Here is a 19720-nt window from a genome sequence, read left to right on the forward strand (position 1 = left end):
TGTTAAGCTCTATGAGGAAGATCGTCGTTTGTCCCACTGTCCGAACAGCCCCTTTAATAAGTTTTTCCGTTTCACTTGTTCGAATCTCTTGAAATTTTAGTGAGAGGCACATTGAACGGTTCTAAGTTATGATGCAAAGTTTCAAAGTTTTCAAAGAAACAATTCACTTCCAAAAAATTCATTAACATTGTGCTTGTGCATAATCCTACAACCTATTTAGTCGATTAGGGAAATTTTAGGAAAAGGACTATTCGTTTTAAAAGTTCGAAATTTTCCACAATAATTTAAAACCTTTAAATATGCCTTTCACTAAAATTTCAAGAGACTCGAACCAGTGAAGCTGAAGGAAACAAATTTAAACTGTTTGAGACTAAGCCATTAAATTGTAGTTCATTTTCGTTTTAATGTTGTTACAAAAAGCTTTGTAAGAGAAAAACTTTGCACAAAAATACCAAACATTTTTTTGCAGATCTCATTAAAATTTCATGAGATTTCAATCAGTATTTTCAAAATTAGGACCGAAAAACGGTGTTCCCCCCAATGACGGAGTTAACTCTGATTTTTGACATAATTTTGCATCTATAGCCCGATCGAATGGGCTGTGCGTCAACGAAATACTCCCTTAATTTTTCAATATGATTAGTAAAAAATAAATTAGGGTAAGGGTCACTGGTCCCAAGGACCAGTTTAATATTGTAGACGCTGGGGGTCACTGGTCCCGAGGACTAGTTTCAAAAAAATCCTTATTTCCAAGACTGATAGTAAGTTCTCAAGCCCGGCCCACAAAACCCACATAGAGATTAACATGGGGCACTATGATTCCTATTAACTGTATGCATTCCTGTTTAGACCCATATTAATAGAGATTATTAAATTTTTGTGTTGAATATAAACCAGGTAGAACCACGTATGGTCAAAACCAATAAAACAGTCTTGATTTAACGACGAGCTGGAACGTCCCATGACGATATTTCACTGACGCGGGTAGCCATCTTTTTTCTTAGCGAGACTAACTCATCTCCGAACGACCAATCCAGAGTGCGAGCTGGGATACCCTTTGACCCCTGTTTCTCATAGGCATCCAACCACATTCTGGCAAATTCTACTCTGAGAAATTTAACTTCGATGACCGTTGAACCGTTACTAGCGGTAGATGTAGCAGACCATAAATTAGTCGGCGATTTTCGTGTCAAATTGAACGTACGATTAACGCTGCTGATATGGTGTTCCATAAAATACAAGCCCAGAACTCTTTCAAACGCTGACACGATGAAGTGCAAATTTTCATTAGGCCTAATTTCAATTCCCAGTATTTCTAGTGTATCTTCAATCTCTCTGGGTTCTGAGTGTTGAAAAACTTGTGTTCGTTGAGGTTTCTTCGACGGTACTGACTTTGTTTTTGGTTCGTAGTGTGAAATGTTTTGGGTCGCGTGATTATCTATTTGGTGACTTAAGCCTTGGCTTCTCAAACTTAGCAGTTTCAATTCGTCATTTCTGTTTGTCAGTTCTTGAACTTTATCTTCCAGTCTTCGAATTTGTGTTTGTTTGTCCTTCAATTCCAATTTGATTTCGTTTAGTTCCTTTATTAGTGACGTATTGCTTTCAACCAATTCCATGATTAATGTTTCGCTTTGGGTTCCATTTTGTTCTTCGGTACTTCGTTGTCGAATATTTTCTTTTGGTTTTACGATTTTTCTCTTCGTGTTTTGTAAAGCGTTGATGCAATCTTCGTATCCGTATTCTATTGCTATGTCCAACGCTGATTGGCCATCTTGGTCCTTTATTTTGACATCGGCGCCATTTTGAAGTAAAATTTGAATTATTGTTTCGCGTTTGTTCAATGCAGCTTCGTGTAACGGAGTTCCACCTTGAACGAAATATTCGGGAAAAATTAATTTTATTGATTCGAGCAGGGATTGATTTAATTTTAGAAGTAGGAATTGAGAACAGAGTAATCTGGGCGCGCGTCGAAGTCCCGGACAATCTTCCACGGGACGGAGGGGTATGAAAGAAGAGGCGGGTCGTAGCGACAGAGGTAAAAAGGAATTACGTATTTTTCGCCGTCCCCGTCAGCAACGTCATCAAAACGTAGTTTTAGTCAACCAATAAGATAATTTAAACTTTCGTTACGTGTTTTAAGGGAGGGGCTCTATACTGGGTGGTCTATGAGTCGGACTGAAGTAAATACTAACCGCTCACCATTCCTACTTCTAAAATTAAATCTAACCCTGATTCGAGTTATAATAATAGGCATGAAGACTAAATAAAATTCAACTGTTCATTTACAATCATGAAAATTATCAAACACAACTAAGGTTCGCTCGCAATACCCACAGTCAGCTACAGTTAAAATTTTAGTATAGTTAGACTTAGTGTTTAGTTGAGTTTGATAGGTAATCGCATATAAACAGGAAGTTTAAGTAGATATTGATATCAAAGAATATCCACGCTTATTTTTCGTGTACCCTGGGTCCACACACAAACAAACAAACCATTACCGCATAAGCCAGATCTGTTAATTACATAACCACATAGCCTTTGGTTTAAATTTTTTTCTTAGAACTTGTATAGTATAATTAAGATATATGGAATAAAATACCTTTATAATTAGCTGAATTCACAATGGCTCCATTTTCAATCAAAATGGTGGCAATTTCTTCGTTATTTCCACATAACGACGCCTTATGCAGGGCTGTATCTCCGTACATGTTTGTAGCGTTTACCTTGGCACCTTTCGATATAAGCGCCTTGACCAATGACTTATGACCTCCACGTGTAGCCCCCATTAAAGGCGTGTATCCTAGTTTATCACGTGTTTGAACGTTGGCGCCATTTTCAATCAGAATCAAGGCGACTTCCGTTTGACCCCGGAAACAAGCTTTGTCCAATGCCGTCTCGCCATCAGCGTTGATAGAATTAATATAGACTCCTTCAGCCAATAAGGATTGGACTACATTTTTGTCGCCTTTTTCAGCAGCCAATCGGAGTTCTTCTTCCTTCAACATTTTTTAAAGAATTAGGCTTAGCCTGTGAAATAGTCCTTTTGACATTTGAGAGAGAGGGAAAATGTGCGATTGTTTAACAAATTCTGCATGGAAACTTATCTTACTTTTGAAGTATATGAAGTTTTAGTTTTTGGTTTATTCATAAGTAATATGGTGACAATAAGTATGAAATGTACTTTCCATTGACGTGTGGCTAATTTCTGTAGGAAGGTTTGTTGCCATGTTAAATGTGTTATTAAATTTTCCTTGAAATCTGAATGGACAACTCTGAAACCATGCATTACTTCTTGCTGTGTACACCTATTGGCTCTCGGCCTCTGTCTCACCAGGGGTCGCTTCTATGTAAGTCGGGTGATGGAAATCATGTTTAAAGGCCCGTTCAGTCTAGACTAGAATCTTAAGTTCACATTGGTGAAGTCGCTTTGCTGTTCACACGTGTCAAGGACTACGTAAAATATTTTCGGGTTTAGTTTGAAAACTTTCAGTTTCGTCTGGCAGTAAGTATCAAGATGGCAACATCTCGTTAACACCTTTTCTTTAGTCCTAGCTAACTCAATCATACCTTATTGACACGTCAATTAATGTTAAGGGTAAACATATTGTTGTTATGTTACTTGTAGTTTACCCGATATGGCTCATTGCATAGGAAATGGGTAAATGCTTTATCAGCTGTTATCTATGGCTATAAACGCATTGTTCAATTATAGTGATGATATAAGCTGTCACGTGGACGTACACATTTTTGGAAAGCTATAACGCTAGAATTTTTATTTTTTCTCGAAATAGCGTTTAAAATAAATAATGTTTCAAATTGAAACAATGAGCAATTAACTTATTGCAACAAAAGGATTAGGCGTATCTGTGAAGTTCTATAGACCATTCCGATGTAACTAAGAGGGAAAGACACGGGGGGTAAAACTTTGCCTTCCATCTCGCTTTTCGGCGTCTGCGGACTATAAGACTTTTGAGGTTGGCTAGAAAAGTAACAAAATTGTCCCGGCGGGCAACGACGGGTATACTATCAATTTCACGTGGTTTCTAAGTTCAAATACATTATGCATGACGTCAGGGGTGACGCTTTCCACACCTCCTCCCCTTTAATTCAAGCAGAAAGACACAGAAAATTACCAGTTATTAAAAATTCCAACTATTCTTGCTTCATCCTAATTCAGATGAGATATAACTATCTCTTGCAAAACCGTATTTTATTTTCCAAGAACCCTAAAGAGGTTTTACTTACACAACGTGACATTGTTGATAAGATAGTGTAGTTTGATTAAATTTCTTTGTTACGGGGAGACTTATTACCTCCAATTTCAGCAACTCTCATGTGTATTGGGACCGTCACCATCACCGTAGTACCAACCAGCATGATTAAAATTAGTCTTCGATCTGAAAATGTTGAACCAAAAAACAGACAGCATACCTCAATTATTAGCTGTATCTACTGAAAATGTAGAGCGAACTAAATAAATAACCAAATATAAATCCTTTAAGCATAACAATTTCTGGGAATTAAGTATGTCGATCAACTTATCATATAAGAAAGGCCCTTTTAGACGAGAGAACTTTTTGATTCATTTAAATGAGTCAACTTGTGTAAACTCAACACACTTGAGAAGATTGAACAGAATTTGGACTTGTTGAACCAAAGAGGAGAGAAAGAGGGAGAGAGAACCAGTATAGGCAGCCGTAATCCATGCCTGTTGAAAACGGGTGTAAATCTACGGTACACCGCGCCGCCTGAGCGCGGCTTTCTCGCGCACAGTTGACGTAGGGGATGCCAGAGATAAGGCGAGGAGGTCAATCCCCCCATGCGCAAAGGATGTGCGTCCTAAAACTAAACGTATACCGAAAAATGTTTTACTACCCCCCCCCCTATTTTCCCATTTTTCGGCGGATTTTATAAAGAACGTCCCTCTTTCTCTCCTCTTTGGTAGAACCAGCCAATTATAAATAGATCACTGACCAATTTTTGCTGACTCAACCTTTTTGACCCCTCTAGTTAAGTCAAAAGTTGTAACGTCTGAAAAGGGATTTACAGTCACGTTATGTCGCACTGTTTCCCCTAGAAAGTACATGCGCGAAGCATATTTGTCATTTTAATTTCTTATCTGAACCGGAACGTCAAACAAAAGGAAGTTAGATAATATAATGGGGAATTCAAAACTTACACTTTATACTTTAAAGCAGCAATACATACTTGGAATCTTTAAGAGGCCATAGACCCCATACTAATATCTGATTGAAGGTAAAGGGAAGGTGTTAAAACTTTGTTAAACCGGCTACTTCTCCTTCCTTGCGTTTCTTTGGCTATTCACAAATAAAGGACAACCGACGACCCTACGTCTACTTTTTCACACAACGCAAAGAGAACTTGTTTACATTCGGGTCCGGGGCAGGTCACTAGCTACGTCAATATCACGTGGTTTCTAAGTTAAAATACATTATGCATGACGTCAGGGGTGACGATTTGCACACATCCTCCCCTTTAATTCAACCAGAAAGTCCCAGAAAACAGCCTGTTAAAGATTCCAAGTAGAAGAAACACATACTAGTTGCAATATTCATTTTGTTAGGGATTAAATACATTTTTTAATTAGAGAAAATTCTATGCTAATCCCCACAATGTCTTGATTGTCCCTAAAAGATGTATATTTTGGCAACATTTGTTTTGAAAACAACAACATTCTTTAATTTCGATTTTACGATGAATTACGACGTTGAGGGGCCACTCACTCATCGGGAATAGATTTAATTTTAGAAGTAGGAATGGAGAACGGTTAGTGTTTTCTTCAGTCCGACTCAGCTCCTCCCTTCAACACGTAACGAAAAGTTTAAATTATCTTATTGGCTGACTTAAACTACGTTTTGATGACGTTGCTGACGGGGACGGCGAAAAATACGTAATTCCTTTTTACCTCTGTCGCTATGACCCGCCTCTTCTTTCATACCCCCCCCCCCGTCCCAAGGAAGGGAGTCCGAGACTTTGACGCTCGCCCACATTACTCTGTTCTCCATTCCTGCTTCTAAAATTAAATCTATCCCTTGGTCCACTCACTCATGGTATTCACTCATCGTAATCGGTTCAAAACTTGTTATGATTACGATGAACGAACTGCGCTGCGCGATCCTTAGCAAAGATTAAAATTATTACATGCCCTTAATCTATGCACGGAGTGAATAGCCTCAAGTGAAAAGCATAGACGTTAATGGAATGAATAACGTGAGACACTTATATAAATTAAGCTGTTTTTTTAACATATATTATTTAAAACTCTTAGCAGTAATCTTTCTTGATCTTTCCACTACGATGTAATGCTTTTATGAAATGTAATCGATATTACCAACCAAACCCTTTCATAATATTAAACGAACCATCATATAGACAAAGTGTTCTATCCGCCAGCTTATAATCGGGGCTAAAGTAGACATGCATCTAAGCGTTTTCGTTCAAATAATAATATAATAATAACTATAATAATAATGTTTTTATTGCGGGAATAGAAAGCAATAACTGCTTATTGTGACCCGCGTCATGGCCCACAGCACAAATACAAATAATAAGAATAATAAAAAGAAAATAAATAATAAAAAAATAAGAAAACAAAACGAAAAATAATTATACAAAAATACTAACAAAGACAATAAACAAAATACACAAAGGAAATAGACTCAAAAAGGTTAGCACCAATCACGAAATTGCTCAAAAATGTTAGCACCAATCACGAAATTGCTCAAAAAGGTTAGCACCAATCACGAAATTGCTCAAAAAGGTTAGCACCAATCACGAAATTGCTCAAAAAGGTTAGCACCAATCGCGAAATTGCTCAAAAAGGTTAGCACCAATCGCGAAATTGCTCAAAAAGGTTAGCACCAATCGCGAAATTGCTCAAAAAGGTTAGCACCAATCGCGAAATTGCTCAAAAAGATTAGCACCAATCACGAAATTGCTCAAAAAGGTTAGCACCAATCACGAAATTGCTCAAAAAGGTTAGCACCAATCGCGAAATTGCTCAAAAAGGTTAGCACCAATCGCGAAATTGCTCAAAAAGGTTAGCACCAATCACAAGTTAAGCTACCCAGCGTTGTAGGTACTGGGAACCGGTATGAGTTTCCTGCATGATCTATGTAGACACTAAACACCATACAGGATGTTTCTAATAAGTTTGTCATTAATTAATTGAAGGGTGTGTTCTTAGGGTCAAAGTGAGTGGAAAGACGTGTCAAAGAACATCATGGGGTCAACAATATTTAGTTATAAGGAGATATGGGCTCCCAAACATTGATTGGCCCCTAAAACAATTAAGGAAATAGGCAAACACTTTTAAAGCGTAGACACAATTCTACCCCTTTAATAGTACATTTCTGCTAGATAAAGGTTCAATAACGTTCTTGCATTGAAGACTTTTTGAAGGCTGATACGTTTTACTCCACATGTGTCTATCTATTTCCATGTTTTAGGGGCCATTCAATGTTTGGGAACCCAAATCTTAATGTTGTAGACCGATCCCATGTTCCTTGAGTCACGTTCCATTCAGTTCTACCCTAAGAACTTACCCTTTAATTAATTTATAACAGACTGATCAATTATCATTAGCAGAAACACAAATCTTAAATAGCCGCTTATTAAAATTATTGCCAAAGATGCATCTCTACTTTAAAATCCGGGGTTAGATTCAGGACTCTTTATCTGTAATAACCGTCAAGTTATAACTATACCAAGATCGATTTTAATAAATCGCAAGAACCAAGTATCTTTTACTTTACTGGCGTTATGACTTACAATGTTTAAACCCTCTTCTTAATGGTATCTTTAATAAGGAGATGATGTATAAAAACACGTATATTTATACTAAAATTAATTTCCGAAGATACGTGGTTTTTCCGTTAAAGGAAAATGCATCTGAAATGGGAAACATCCCGGATAAGAACGCGGAAGAGAAAAGAGTCTACTAGCTCCGGTACAAATCGATACCCCGTGAACTTTCATTCATCCTAACTTCACCTTTAGTGTCAAGTGACTTTGTATCCATTCGCTATTTGAATGGTCAGAACATACCTTCTTGTGTAGTGTCAAGTGACTTTGTTATTCAAGGATTATGGATTGGTTTCATACTTTGGTGTAGATGTTTAGCTTTGTGGCTTTGTAAAGGCTGACAAGCCTTGCGCTCGTAGGAAGGGAGTGTTTCTTGTGATGGAATTTTGCGGGTTTTTGGGATAAAAGGGGTACAGACCGTATCGTCGTTGTTGTTGCGTCTCGTCATAAGTTTATAAGATGTTCCATAAGGATGACCAGGGATAGATTTAATTTCAGAAGTAGGAATGGAGAACGGTTAGTGTTTACTTCAGTTCGACTCAAAGCCCAGTATAGAGCCCCTCCCTCCAACACGTAACGGAAATTTTAAATTATCTTATTGGCTCACTTAAACTACGTTTTGATGACGTTGCCGACGGGGACGGCGAACAATACGTAATTCCTTTTTCTCTCCGTCGCTATGACCCGCCTCTTCTTTCATACCCCTCCGCCCCCTTCTCCGGGACTATGACGCGAGCCCAGATTACTCTGTTCTCCATTACTACTTCTAAAATTAAATCTATCCCTGGTATGACACTACCTATACTTCGTAATGCTAGAGACTTGAGCTCGAGCCAGTTCGAGGGAGAACGACAGAAGCGAAAATTGAAGTCTTACACTCGGTGGTTAATTTTGCAGGATTTACATCTTCCTGTTTAGTCTGCAATACTAAGCCTTTGACAGCGCCTCACCAGGCGTCGCTTTACCCTGAATCTATGACCTACTTCAATCACTTCAAAATTACAAGCTCCAGTTTGTAACCAGTGACAAACTTATGGAACACATCTTATAAACTTATGGTTTCGTACACTTACTCGGATAAGCTTAAGCAAATGCAAATTTTTCTAGGGTGTTTATTTGCATGCGCTTCCTTGATCTTTGATTCTTAAAATTTGCTCGTGGTTCGAATAATGTTAGATGATAGAAGTAGTTGCATGCAAATTTGTAATTTTTCTTTTCATGATAATCAAAATGAGGTATTGAAATTTTCCCATGACTTCAACTAAAGGCGCATTCAGGCTATTGAACTATTTTGAACCAATACTTTTGAACACAAGAATAGCCGAATTCAAAATGATAAATATTGCCAAATTTTCATAATACGTCTACTAAAACATAGCTCACTTGATCACGCGTTAGTAAGGCATGATCGAGAAATGTTGGTTAGCTGTGGCTTAGTGGCTATGCATTAAAAATCGTAACCAATTGAAATATAGGCCACAACTTGTTATTTACACGCAACAAAGTTAGACCAGAAGTGTATAATACTTCTCTTCGAGAGAACTGTAGCAAAAAACGGGCTACTTGTAAAATGATTACATGATCAGTAATTTAGAGTAATGTTACTATTAAACCGAATCACATACGCGATCTAAATAGTTCCCTCATCATTACTCTATTAGCGCTTAACCATTTGGCAAGGCGCATGCATGCGCTTGTGTGTTAATTTTTGTCCCACGTCAAGACAATCAAGGTTTGTTGGTTAATTGATTGCCGAGGATTTAGTAAATACCAAACAGTTATAGAATTCACCATTGCACGGTGTGATGCCCATCTGAAGTTTAATGAGCAGGAGAGCAAAGAAAAAGGGTGCATGAGGCTGGGAAGAATCATGTTACATAACTAAAGTATCAAGAGGATACAGAGTGTCATCCTTCTTCAATTATCCCCTTCTGTTATTACAAATGATTGACAAAACATGCCTGCACACTATCTATTGACAAATCGTTGTCTATTTCTTTAAACCCTTATTATTCAACTATATTAAGTTAACCCATTAGAACGTTAGTAACAGACAGACAAAGCTCATCTTTCTTATTATATTCCAACAAGAAGCGATATCTAATTTACTAGGGAGAAGGTATAAATTCGCCACATTTCCAGCTTTATCTCCAGTCCAAAGGTAAGTCCGCAGTTAATGCCCGCCTCTAAATTACAACCAGCATCTCATTGGTTCTTGAAAACTCACGTCAGCGCGACGCGAATGACGAAAAATACGTATTTTCCGTCTGAGGAGAGGCGAAATAGCCCGACCTCCTTTTACCGGATTAAGCACTGCCGTAACGGCGCTATTTGACTCTTAATTCAGGCTATACCGAATTTGATCTGCCGTATTAACAATATTTTTCTTTATATATAATTTCATATTTGTAGTTTTTTCATTTAATTTTTTTTATTTCTTGTTGTAATCCTTCGCACTTTACCGACGAGGGAGGTTGTACATAAGCCCATGGCTTCACGACCCTTTACCTCATGTCTCTCAAATAAATAAATAAATAAGCAATTTTGCACCCGGGGGCCGAGATAGTGTGCGCGCCCCTTAAAGGCCGACTTCCAGCGAAAAGGGTTCTTACGAACTGAAAACCGAGCATCGAGACTAACAATGGAGCGACCGTGCCGATTTTTGAATCCCCGCTGGGGCAAAAGTTGGAACGGTTCTAGCGAATTGAAGATGGACAATAGAAATCCTTTTAAATTTATTTCCTCTCGAATTTTTGCTTTCCCCTGAAGGAAATTCTCTATTGTGTATCTTCAGTTCGCTAGAACCGCATTACACGGCTTTCAGTTAGCTAGAACCCTTCCATCTTTTGCCCCAGCGGGAGTTCGAAAATCGGCACGGTCGCTCCATTGTTAGTCTCGATGCTCGGTTTTCAGTTCGTAAGAACCCTTTTCGTTGGAAGTCGGCCTTTAAGTCGGAAAAACGGAACAGCAAATGTCCCTAAGGGGGAATAGTTTAACCCAATGCGCCCCCAACAAGCCTTGCGCCCGGGGGCCAGTGCCCCCTCGGCCCCCTTAATCCGGCCCTGCCCGCCCCCCTTGTATTTTGAAAGGGGAACTGGGACTATGGCGCGCGAATACTTAGGCATCTTACACCTTCTCCCAAATAAACTAGATATCACTTCTTGATTCCAACAACTGATATAAGAAAAAATCGACCTATCTTGAATTTCTAATTAAGCCCTAAAATACCTGAATGTAATATTTCCAATAAAGGGTCATTGAACTTATAGAAAACCAATCATTATCAATCAACCCAACGCCAACATATCTCACGTCAAGATATATTTAACCTTTCCATTTATTAATATAGGTAATTACCTAAGCCTACTTCCAATTAAACCCCAAAATAGGGCGAGACCTCAAAATTAATAACTTTTATAAAATTCCCACGCGTAATCAAATTTAATGCGGAGATAGGAATGAATAAATACTCCTCTAGCAATAAAAAGTTTCTTGTTTATCTAACCTTGCCAATATTTTCCTTGGAAGCCCCGAGTCAAGGGAAGTAAAAGAAAAAACCCTATGGAAAATTCCTTATTGCATATAAAGGACACGTCTTGGAGATCTTGGCATGCGGGGACATTCGAAAGGTCGGATACTTCATTCGATATCGTTGATTTTATAAAATTAACTGGTTGAATTTTTGGTATCGTTCCTTTCAACCGAATTCCCAATGGACCGAAATCCCATTCGACCGAATATCCCGCAATGATTTTAGATTTCCAGCCCAATGGCTATATTCCCGATGGACCGAAATCCCAATCGTCCGAATATGCTCCTAAAAATACATGAATATAACTTGAAACACTGTAGCCGTCAGCGATTCGGTGGTGTAGTGGATACGATGTTGGACTGCGAAGCGATAGGTTGTTGGTTCGAATCTCCGAAAGGTATGTTAATAATATTAAAAGTAAATGTTTCGTGATACTAATTAAAACGCTCACTTTCATTCCTTTCAAGGCAAGAGATATATAGAATTAATAAACTAATTGTGCTTAAAATGAAGTACAGTCTTAATGGTAGTTCCGTCAATGTCTTTAAATTTTAAATTAAAATTTTAATATTTTGGTTTCGGGTGGGTTAGGTTAGGTTAGCTTAGTTTAGGTTAGCATAGGTTAGGTTAGGTTAGGTTAGGTTAGCATAGGTTAGCATAGTTTAGGTTAGGTTAGGTTAGGTTAGCATAGGTTAGCATAGGTTAGGTTAGGTTAAGTTAGGTTAGGTTAGGTTAAGTTAGGTTAGGTTAGCATAGGTTAGGTTAGGTTAGGTTAGGTTAGGTTAGGTTAGGTTAGCTTAGGTTAGGTTAGGTTAGGTTAGGTTAGCTTAGGTTAGTTTAGGTTTGGTTTGGTTTGGTTCCAATAATTCGTTGACACCTTTTCCAAAATATGCTCCTTTTAATTAGCTACCACCTTTTCCAAAACATTCTCCTATTAATTAGCTGCCACCTTTTTCAAAATATTCTCCTATTAATTAGCTGCAACCTATTCCAAAACATTCTCCTACTAATTAGCTACCACATTTTCCAAAATATTCTCCTTTTAATTAGCTACCACCTTTTCTAAAACATTCTCCTATTAATTAGCTGCCACCTTTCCAAAATATTCTCCTATTAATTAGCTGCAACCTTTTCCAAAACATTCTCCTACTAATTAGCTGCCACATTTTCCAAAATATTCTCCTTTTAATTAGCTACCACCTTTTCTAAAATATTCTCCTATTAATTAGCTGCCACCTTTTCCAAAAGATTTTCCTATTAATTAGCTGCCACCTTTTCCAAAATATTCTCCCATTAATTAGCTGCCACCTTTTCCAAAATATTCTCCCATTAATTAGCTGCCACCTTTTCCAAAATATTCTCCAATTAATTATCTGACAACTTTTGCAAAATATTTCTATTATTGCTAATAAATTGCTCGTGGTAAGAGGCGGGCTTTTAATACTCATATAAATAATCTTTTTATCTCCAAACAAGGTTGGGTTGGGTTAGGTTAGGTTACGTTTGGTTAGGTTAGGTTAGGCTAGGGTAGGTGAGGTTCGCCGTAATTAAAACGTAGTTAAAATAAGTGCAGTAATACATTTTCAACTCACATTTATTTTAACAATAATAAGTTGTGAAATTAAAAATATATTTAATGCAAAACCACACAGTATGTCTTCTTCCAGTTCAATAGAATTTCGGTCCAATGGGACTATAATAAAATCGCACCTTTGGCTACGTTCGGTCGAATGGGACCCCAAAAAAGAACCCCTTCTGTCGAATGGGAATTCGGTTCAATGGGACCAAAGCGAATTTTTGTTATGGATTTTTCTCATATGAATTCATAACCGATTTGTATGACATTTTGTAAACTCAATGTTGAGTTAAGTTCATAAGATACGTTCCATAAGTTTGTCACTGGTTATTGAGAGAGTGTCAAGTGACTGACGTAGGTGAAACGTCATAGATTCTCGTAAAGCGACGCCTGGTGAGGCGCTGTCAAAGGTTTAGTAAGTGCAGACTAATTAGGAAGATGGACAGAAAAATTAACCGAGTGTAGTCAATTTTCGCTTCCGTCGCTCTCGAACTAACTCTCAGTAACTGACGTAGATGAAACGCCATAGATTCTCGTAAAGCGACGCCTGGTGAGGCGCTGTTAAAGGCTTAGTACAGAATAAATAGGAAGATGAACTGCAAAATTAACCGAATGTAGTCAATTCTCGCTTCCGTCGTTCGTGAACTAGCTCTCAGTAACTGACGTAGGTGAAACGTCATAGATTCTCGTAAAGCGACACCTGGTGAGGCGCTGTCAAAGTTTTAGAACAGACTAAATAGGAAGATGAACTGCAAAATTAACCGAGTGTAGTCAATTCTCGTTTCCGTCGTTCTCGAACTAACTCTCAGTAACTGACGTAGGTGAAATGTCATAGATTCTCGTAAAGCGACACCTGGTGAGGCGCAGGCGCTGTCAAAGTCTTAGTACAGACTAAATAGGAAGATGAACTGCAAAATTAACACCGAGTGTAGTCAATTCTCGCTTCCGTCGTTCTCGAACTAGCTCTCAGTAACTGACGTAGGTGAAACGTCATAGATTCTCGTAAAGCGACACCTGGTGAGGCGCAGGCGCTGTCAAAGTCTTAGTACAGACTAAATAGGAAGATGAACTGCAAAATTAACAACCGAGTGCAGGACTTCAATTCTCGCTTCCGTCGTTCTCGAACTAGTTATCTCGAGCTGTAAGTCTCTAGCATTACGAAATATAGGTAGCGTCATACTTATGGAACATATCTTATAAACTTATAATTTTAGTTTAAATCATCAGCCATTTTGAAAAATGGCGGCCAGACATGTAAAAAATACTTTTTTTTATATAGAATAACGTTGATCTCGCGTTTCAACCGATTTCACTAATATTTAGTACACTGCTTGCCTATAACCTATAAACGGGCTTTATGTCTTTTATTCATCGATTTGCCTCCATGTTTTAAAATGGCGGCCTAAATGTAATAAAAATGCCCCAACAGGCTCATCGCCAACACCGGGTGCCTTTGCTGCTAATTTAACATAAAAATGTTTTCTCTGCACCTTCTTACATTAAATGAAAGTAATGTGCGACCCCTTTCCTTAACATTCCTAGGAGACCGCGTCCTGAATTCCTCTGGATCGTTGTAAGGAATTACCCTAAAATTATCAACCTAACCTCATACTATATCATCTTTCCTTATCGCGTAGAACGACTTCCAAAGAGAGTTGTGTGACTTAACTTGACTCAAAAAACAAGTCAGATACCAAGATATTGATGGATTAAGGTTTAGCGGCTATTTTCGTATTCCTATCTCCCTCTAGCGGACAGTTACTGAATTAATGAATGACGTTGACTCCAGAACACTAGTAGAGTCTTAAGTGTACCATTATTAGTTGGCAGTGAAGGTTGTACTGGCCGTTATCGGGTAACGTTTCATTTTTCTTGACATGTTACCCTGTCTTTTGCTTCTACTTAAGTTCATTTGACATTTCAAACGTCATTAGAAACATACCTAACTAGTACTATTCTTGATATTAATAACACGTTATTTAAGATGAATGACGTCATTGTGACAATCTAATCGACTATTTAATACTGTACTAGCCGTTACCCGCGGCGTCGCTCGCGTGTAATAAGAACTTCCATCTAAAATGATATAAAGAATGTGTAGATTTCACTGATGACTAATATTTTTGTAGCACCCTAGGAGCAAAGGCACTCGGCACAGTCCGTCAGCCCGTCGGGATATTTTTTATTACTTTTCACGCGGACATTATTCCATAAAGAAGGGTTTTTAAGTTTTTGGCTGCCATTTAAAAAGATGGCAACAAATCGAACCCAAAATACCATTAAGCCCGTCTATAGGTTAAAGGAAACCATTGTACTAAATATTTGTGAAATCGGTTGAAACGCGCGGACTTTATTGCATAGAGAATATTTTCTTACATTTCTGGGCGCCATTTTAAAAGATGGCGAAAAATCGAACCCGAAAGACCATTCAGCCCGTCTTAAGGTTAAAGCAAACCAGTGTACTAAATATTTGTGAAATCGGTTGAAACGCCCGTACTTAATTGCATAGAGAATATTTTTAACATTTCTGGGCGCCATTTTTTAAGATGGCGGCGGATTGGAAAAATCTTTCTTAGTACGCGCCTACTACTTATAAGTAACGTTCCTGCAAATTTTCAGCCTTCTAGGGCAAGCGGTTTGGGCTGGGCGTTGATTATCAGTCAGTCTGTCAGTCAGTCAGTCAGTCAGTCAGTCAGGACTTTGATTTATATAGATATAGATTATAAATCTTTTCCTGTTGTGACGTCACAACCTCTTATCAAGAAGTTATATCTAGTATCTCAGAGAGAAGGTATAAATTCGCCAGATTTCCAGCTTTATCTCCAGTCCAAACGTAGGTCCGGAGTCAATCCCCGTCTCTAATTTACAACCAGCATCTCATTGGTTCTTGAAAACTCACGTCAGCGCGACGACGTGAGTGACGAAAATTACAGTCATATTTTCGGACTGAGGAGAGGCGAAATAGCCCGCGCCTCCTTTTACGTCCCCCCTTGTATTTTGAAAGGGGGACTGGGACTATGGCGCGCGAATACAAAGGCATCTTATACCTTCTCTCTGAGATACTGATATAACTTCTTGCTCTTATCTCTTACCTTGATTGTGGTGACCATATTAGAAGTCGTCAGCTTTGGTAATATAATTTAGATAACCAATATTGACGTCACGTCACGTGGTTTTTCTCCCTCGTGGTAGTGCACTATAATAACTTAAGTCATACATAGCAGTGACGTAATCGTATCAATTTAAAATATTATTTAGTACTACATTATAAGAAACTCAACTTGACTAAGGAGAAATAAGTCCAGGCTAACTGATAGTCAACGCCCAGTCCAAACTGCAAATTTTTAGGGACGTTAGGTAATCTCTAAGAAAGACTTTTCTAATCCGCCACCATCTTGAAAAATGGCGTCCGGAAATAATAAAAACCTTCTTTATTGAATTATGTGGATCTCGCGTCTCAACCTAATTGCCTAATATTTAGTACACTGGTTACCTATATCATATAGACGGGCTTTATGGCTCTTGGGACAAAATTTCCCGCCATATTTAAAAATGGCGGCCTGAAAAGTTAAAACCCTCTTTATTTAATAAAGTTGATGTCGCCTTTCAACCGATTTCGCTAATAATTAGTACACTAGTTCCTTATATCCTATAGACTTTCTTTATGGCTATTGGGGCAAGATTTTCCGCCATCTTTAAAAATGGCGGCCCTAAAACTTAAGACCCTCTTTATGGGATAACGTGGATGTCGCGTTTCAACCGAATTGACTAATGATTAGTACACTGCTTCCAGGGCCTAATCCCTTTTTGCCGCCATATTTAAAATGGCTTCCTGAAAAGTAATTTTAAGTCCCGACTGGCAACGCCGGGTGCCTTTGCGACTAGTAGACTATACAAATTTACTTCAAATTACGCCATGATACTTATTTCTTCTTATGTCTATGATTTCATCTTGGTTTTTTAAGGACCTAGTTGGCAGAGAACACACTCTTGAGAACTCCTCAAAGCATAGTAAAACACCCAATAAAATCCGATGTACCATAAACCTCTTCAATTAGGTGTTTTTTCTTGACGCACGCCATAAAAAGGCGTCGTATAATTTTCCTAAGGGTCCAATTACACTTGGGTTATACATAACGGAAGTACCACCTTCCTAAAGTTCATAACCGTAGCGTGCGAGCCCTTATCAATCTTGATAATTGTAGTGCCTGTCCGCGAAATATATCCTATCTCACCTCTGGCATCCTTAAAGGAACATTATTATCCGAAATTAAAAGACTCGACCAGGGATAGATTTAATTTTAGTAGTAGGAATGGAGAACAGAGTAATCTGGACAGGGCGCGCGTGAAAGTCCCGGACCCCCTTCCACGGGACGGATGGGTATGAAAGAAGAGGCGGGTCATAGCGACAGAGGTAAAAAGGAATTACGTATTTTTCGCCGTCCCCGTCAGCAACGTCATCAAAACGTAGTTTAAGAGAGCCAATAAAATAATCTAAACTTTTCGTTACGTGTTGGAGGGAGGGGCTCTATACTGGGCTATGAGTCGCACTGAAGTAAATACTAACAGTTCTCCATTCCTACTTCTAAAATTAAATCTATCCCTGACTCGGCCGTCTAGCAAGCGAGATTTAATTTTTGTTTTTCATCGTTAAACATTTTTTTTCGCCAGTTATTTCAATCGTTTCGAAGTAGAAGAATATATATATTCCATATCAAGTGCATGATTCGACAGAAATTTCATTTCTTAACTGTAACCTAAAGCGAAGCCGTATAAATTTTGGTATTAGTCGGCGGCCATCTTGAAAAATGGAGGAACGCTAACTACGATTAATACCAACCAATTACACTGAAATTTTATAAAGGGATGATACGTTATGTCACGTATTTTGTGAATGTGCAACCATCTTAGAAAATGGAGTGCGGAAAACATCTTGACGCAAATTTCAACCATTCCAGCTTTTTTCCTTAATTGCTAATTTCCAGTAAGTTCTCATGCTATAAAACTATCAGGTTACCAATAGAAAATACCATTAAACCACGTGATAGTCTTCCTTTGAGATTCTCCTAATACCTACTCATCATTGGTTAGAAGGTAACCACGTGGCTGGTACCTTTTAACCCGTAACCCATTAAAGGATTTAAGATTACACAAAGGAGTTTTGGGGTCGACGATCTTTCGCGAAATTTATATACAAACCTTATGGGATGAATTAAGGTTTAGGCCTTTGGGTCTAAATTCGTCTGGAGTTGACGCGATAATGGATTGTTTATATCCATCGTCAATTGAATATGACAGCGCGTGTGGTTAGGTTTAGGCTTAGTAATTTCTGGGTAAAGTGTGTTGACCTTTGGCATTGGATTATATAGTCTGCTTTTATAGAACCAGGTTCAAGAGATAATGAAATATAACAGTGATAAAATAACTAGTTGTGTTTATGGCAATCCATAAAATATGGATAAATAATTGGAAGCAGGAATTTATATAGATAGTAGCGGTTTAGAATGACCACCAAAATGAATTTTAACAGAAGTATATAATACTTCTCTTCGAGAGAAGTGTACCACCACAAAGCGGGTATCGTAATTGTAACATGATTCTTCCCAACCAACATCAGAATTAACATTTATTATAGCAAGGTTACTAAACCAAATCACATACGCCATGTAAATAGTTCCCTCATCATTACTCAATTAGCGCTTAATTTTTTGCCCAGGCGCATGCATTCGCTTGTGAGTTTATGTCCCACGTCAAGACAATCAAGGTTTGTGGGTTAACTGATTGCTGAGGATTTAGTAAATACCAAACAGTTATAGAATTCATCCCACAATGCGATATGATCATCTGAAGTTTGACGAGCAGGAGATTAACAAAAAGGGTGATTCATATTACACAAATTCTTAGTTAAATTTAAGTGGTCACTGTTAAACACTTCAATCGTAACTTGTAAACAGTTGCTCTTAAGGCATTACGTCACAGTTAGAACATTTTCTACTCAAAATTTACCATAGAACCCACTGTACTTCGGTCCCACCATCCTCAAATAATTCACTAAAATCGACACCCAAAAATATTTTCTAGCCTAAAATTCTGAGTGTCATAGACACTTTACTTATCGTTATAAAAGGTTATGGAATATTTCTACAAGTCTCTCGTTAATTACTTTTTGAAACGTTTAAATAATTAAAACTTTTCTTGCTTTCATCACGCCTTACCTCTGAAGGGTGTGGCTACTAGGTGCGGGAAATTTCCGAATTTTACGCAGCAATTGCCCTCTTGACAACTCCACCAATTTTGCTAGGGGATTATATTCTCATTAAGGTTTGGCCACCGCGCCCCCGTTCAAAGGTCGATTCGACGACAGGTTATCCTGAGACGCTTTAACATGGCTGAAAACCGGTTTTGAATGGAAATATGGTGGAAGGATGAGTTGACATTGATGGATAACCTGTGAATTCGGAATCGAAATTATTTGGGACATCTATATTTTTACGTTCTAACTTGTAGGTCATGCGGATTAAAATACATTTTAAATTATTTTAGTTGGTAGAATTCTGCTTAGAGTAATTTAGTCTTAATTAGTTTCATGTAAATGCAGAAGTAAATGGTTCATTTACTTCTGGTAAATGTAATAGTAGTTAAAATCCATTTATATCTAAGTCAAAGTCCATAGTGACTAATCAGCAGTCAACAATCCAAACCGCTACACTAAGGCGGATGCAAAATTTCATGAATGTTACTTTTAAGTAGTAGCAGAAGGGGATAAAAGAGGAAGGATGACACTCTGT

The 19720-nt window shown here is 38.1% G+C and overlaps 1 protein-coding gene across 5 annotated transcripts; it reads right to left on the reverse strand.

Annotated features, from left to right (window-relative positions):
- Window positions 1-763: 763 nt before the first annotated feature.
- Window positions 764-19399, reverse strand: LOC149618697 (uncharacterized). Of its 5 annotated transcripts, XM_089854258.1 has the most exons (5): window positions 4246-4508; window positions 4134-4168; window positions 3110-3979; window positions 2600-2996; window positions 764-1867 (listed from the first exon to the last, which is right to left on the reverse strand). In XM_089854258.1, the coding sequence occupies exons 3-5, from the start codon at window positions 3284-3286 to the stop codon at window positions 939-941; spliced, it is 1503 nt and encodes a 500-aa protein (XP_089710384.1). In that variant the 5' UTR covers window positions 3287-3979; window positions 4134-4168; window positions 4246-4508; the 3' UTR covers window positions 764-938. The 5 variants fall into 5 exon arrangements, with proteins under 5 accessions (XP_089710384.1, XP_089710383.1, XP_089710385.1 ...); XM_089854257.1 differs by adding an exon at window positions 19148-19399 and having other exon boundaries at window positions 3110-4397; XM_089854259.1 differs by lacking the exon at window positions 4134-4168 and having other exon boundaries at window positions 3110-3450.
- Window positions 19400-19720: the final 321 nt, after the last annotated feature.

Source organism: Phalangium opilio, unplaced genomic scaffold, assembly GCF_054372755.1.
Source record: "Phalangium opilio isolate 3A_F unplaced genomic scaffold, DU_Popi_V2 ptg000209l_1, whole genome shotgun sequence".
NCBI lineage: Eukaryota > Metazoa > Arthropoda > Arachnida > Opiliones > Phalangiidae > Phalangium > Phalangium opilio.

Bases quoted from the DNA above. Each gene is read 5' to 3' on its own strand.
- LOC149618697 (XM_089854257.1), bottom strand. From the start codon at position 3,286: ATGCATGGTTTCAGAGTTGTCCATTCAGATTTCAAGGAAAATTTAATA. The intron at 2,997-3,109 runs GTAAGATAAGTT...AAAATGTTGAAG, and splicing joins AAACTTCATATACTTCAAAA to GAAGAAGAACTCCGATTGGC. The intron at 1,868-2,599 runs GTATTTTATTCC...ATTTCGTTCAAG, and splicing joins GAATTCAGCTAATTATAAAG to GTGGAACTCCGTTACACGAA.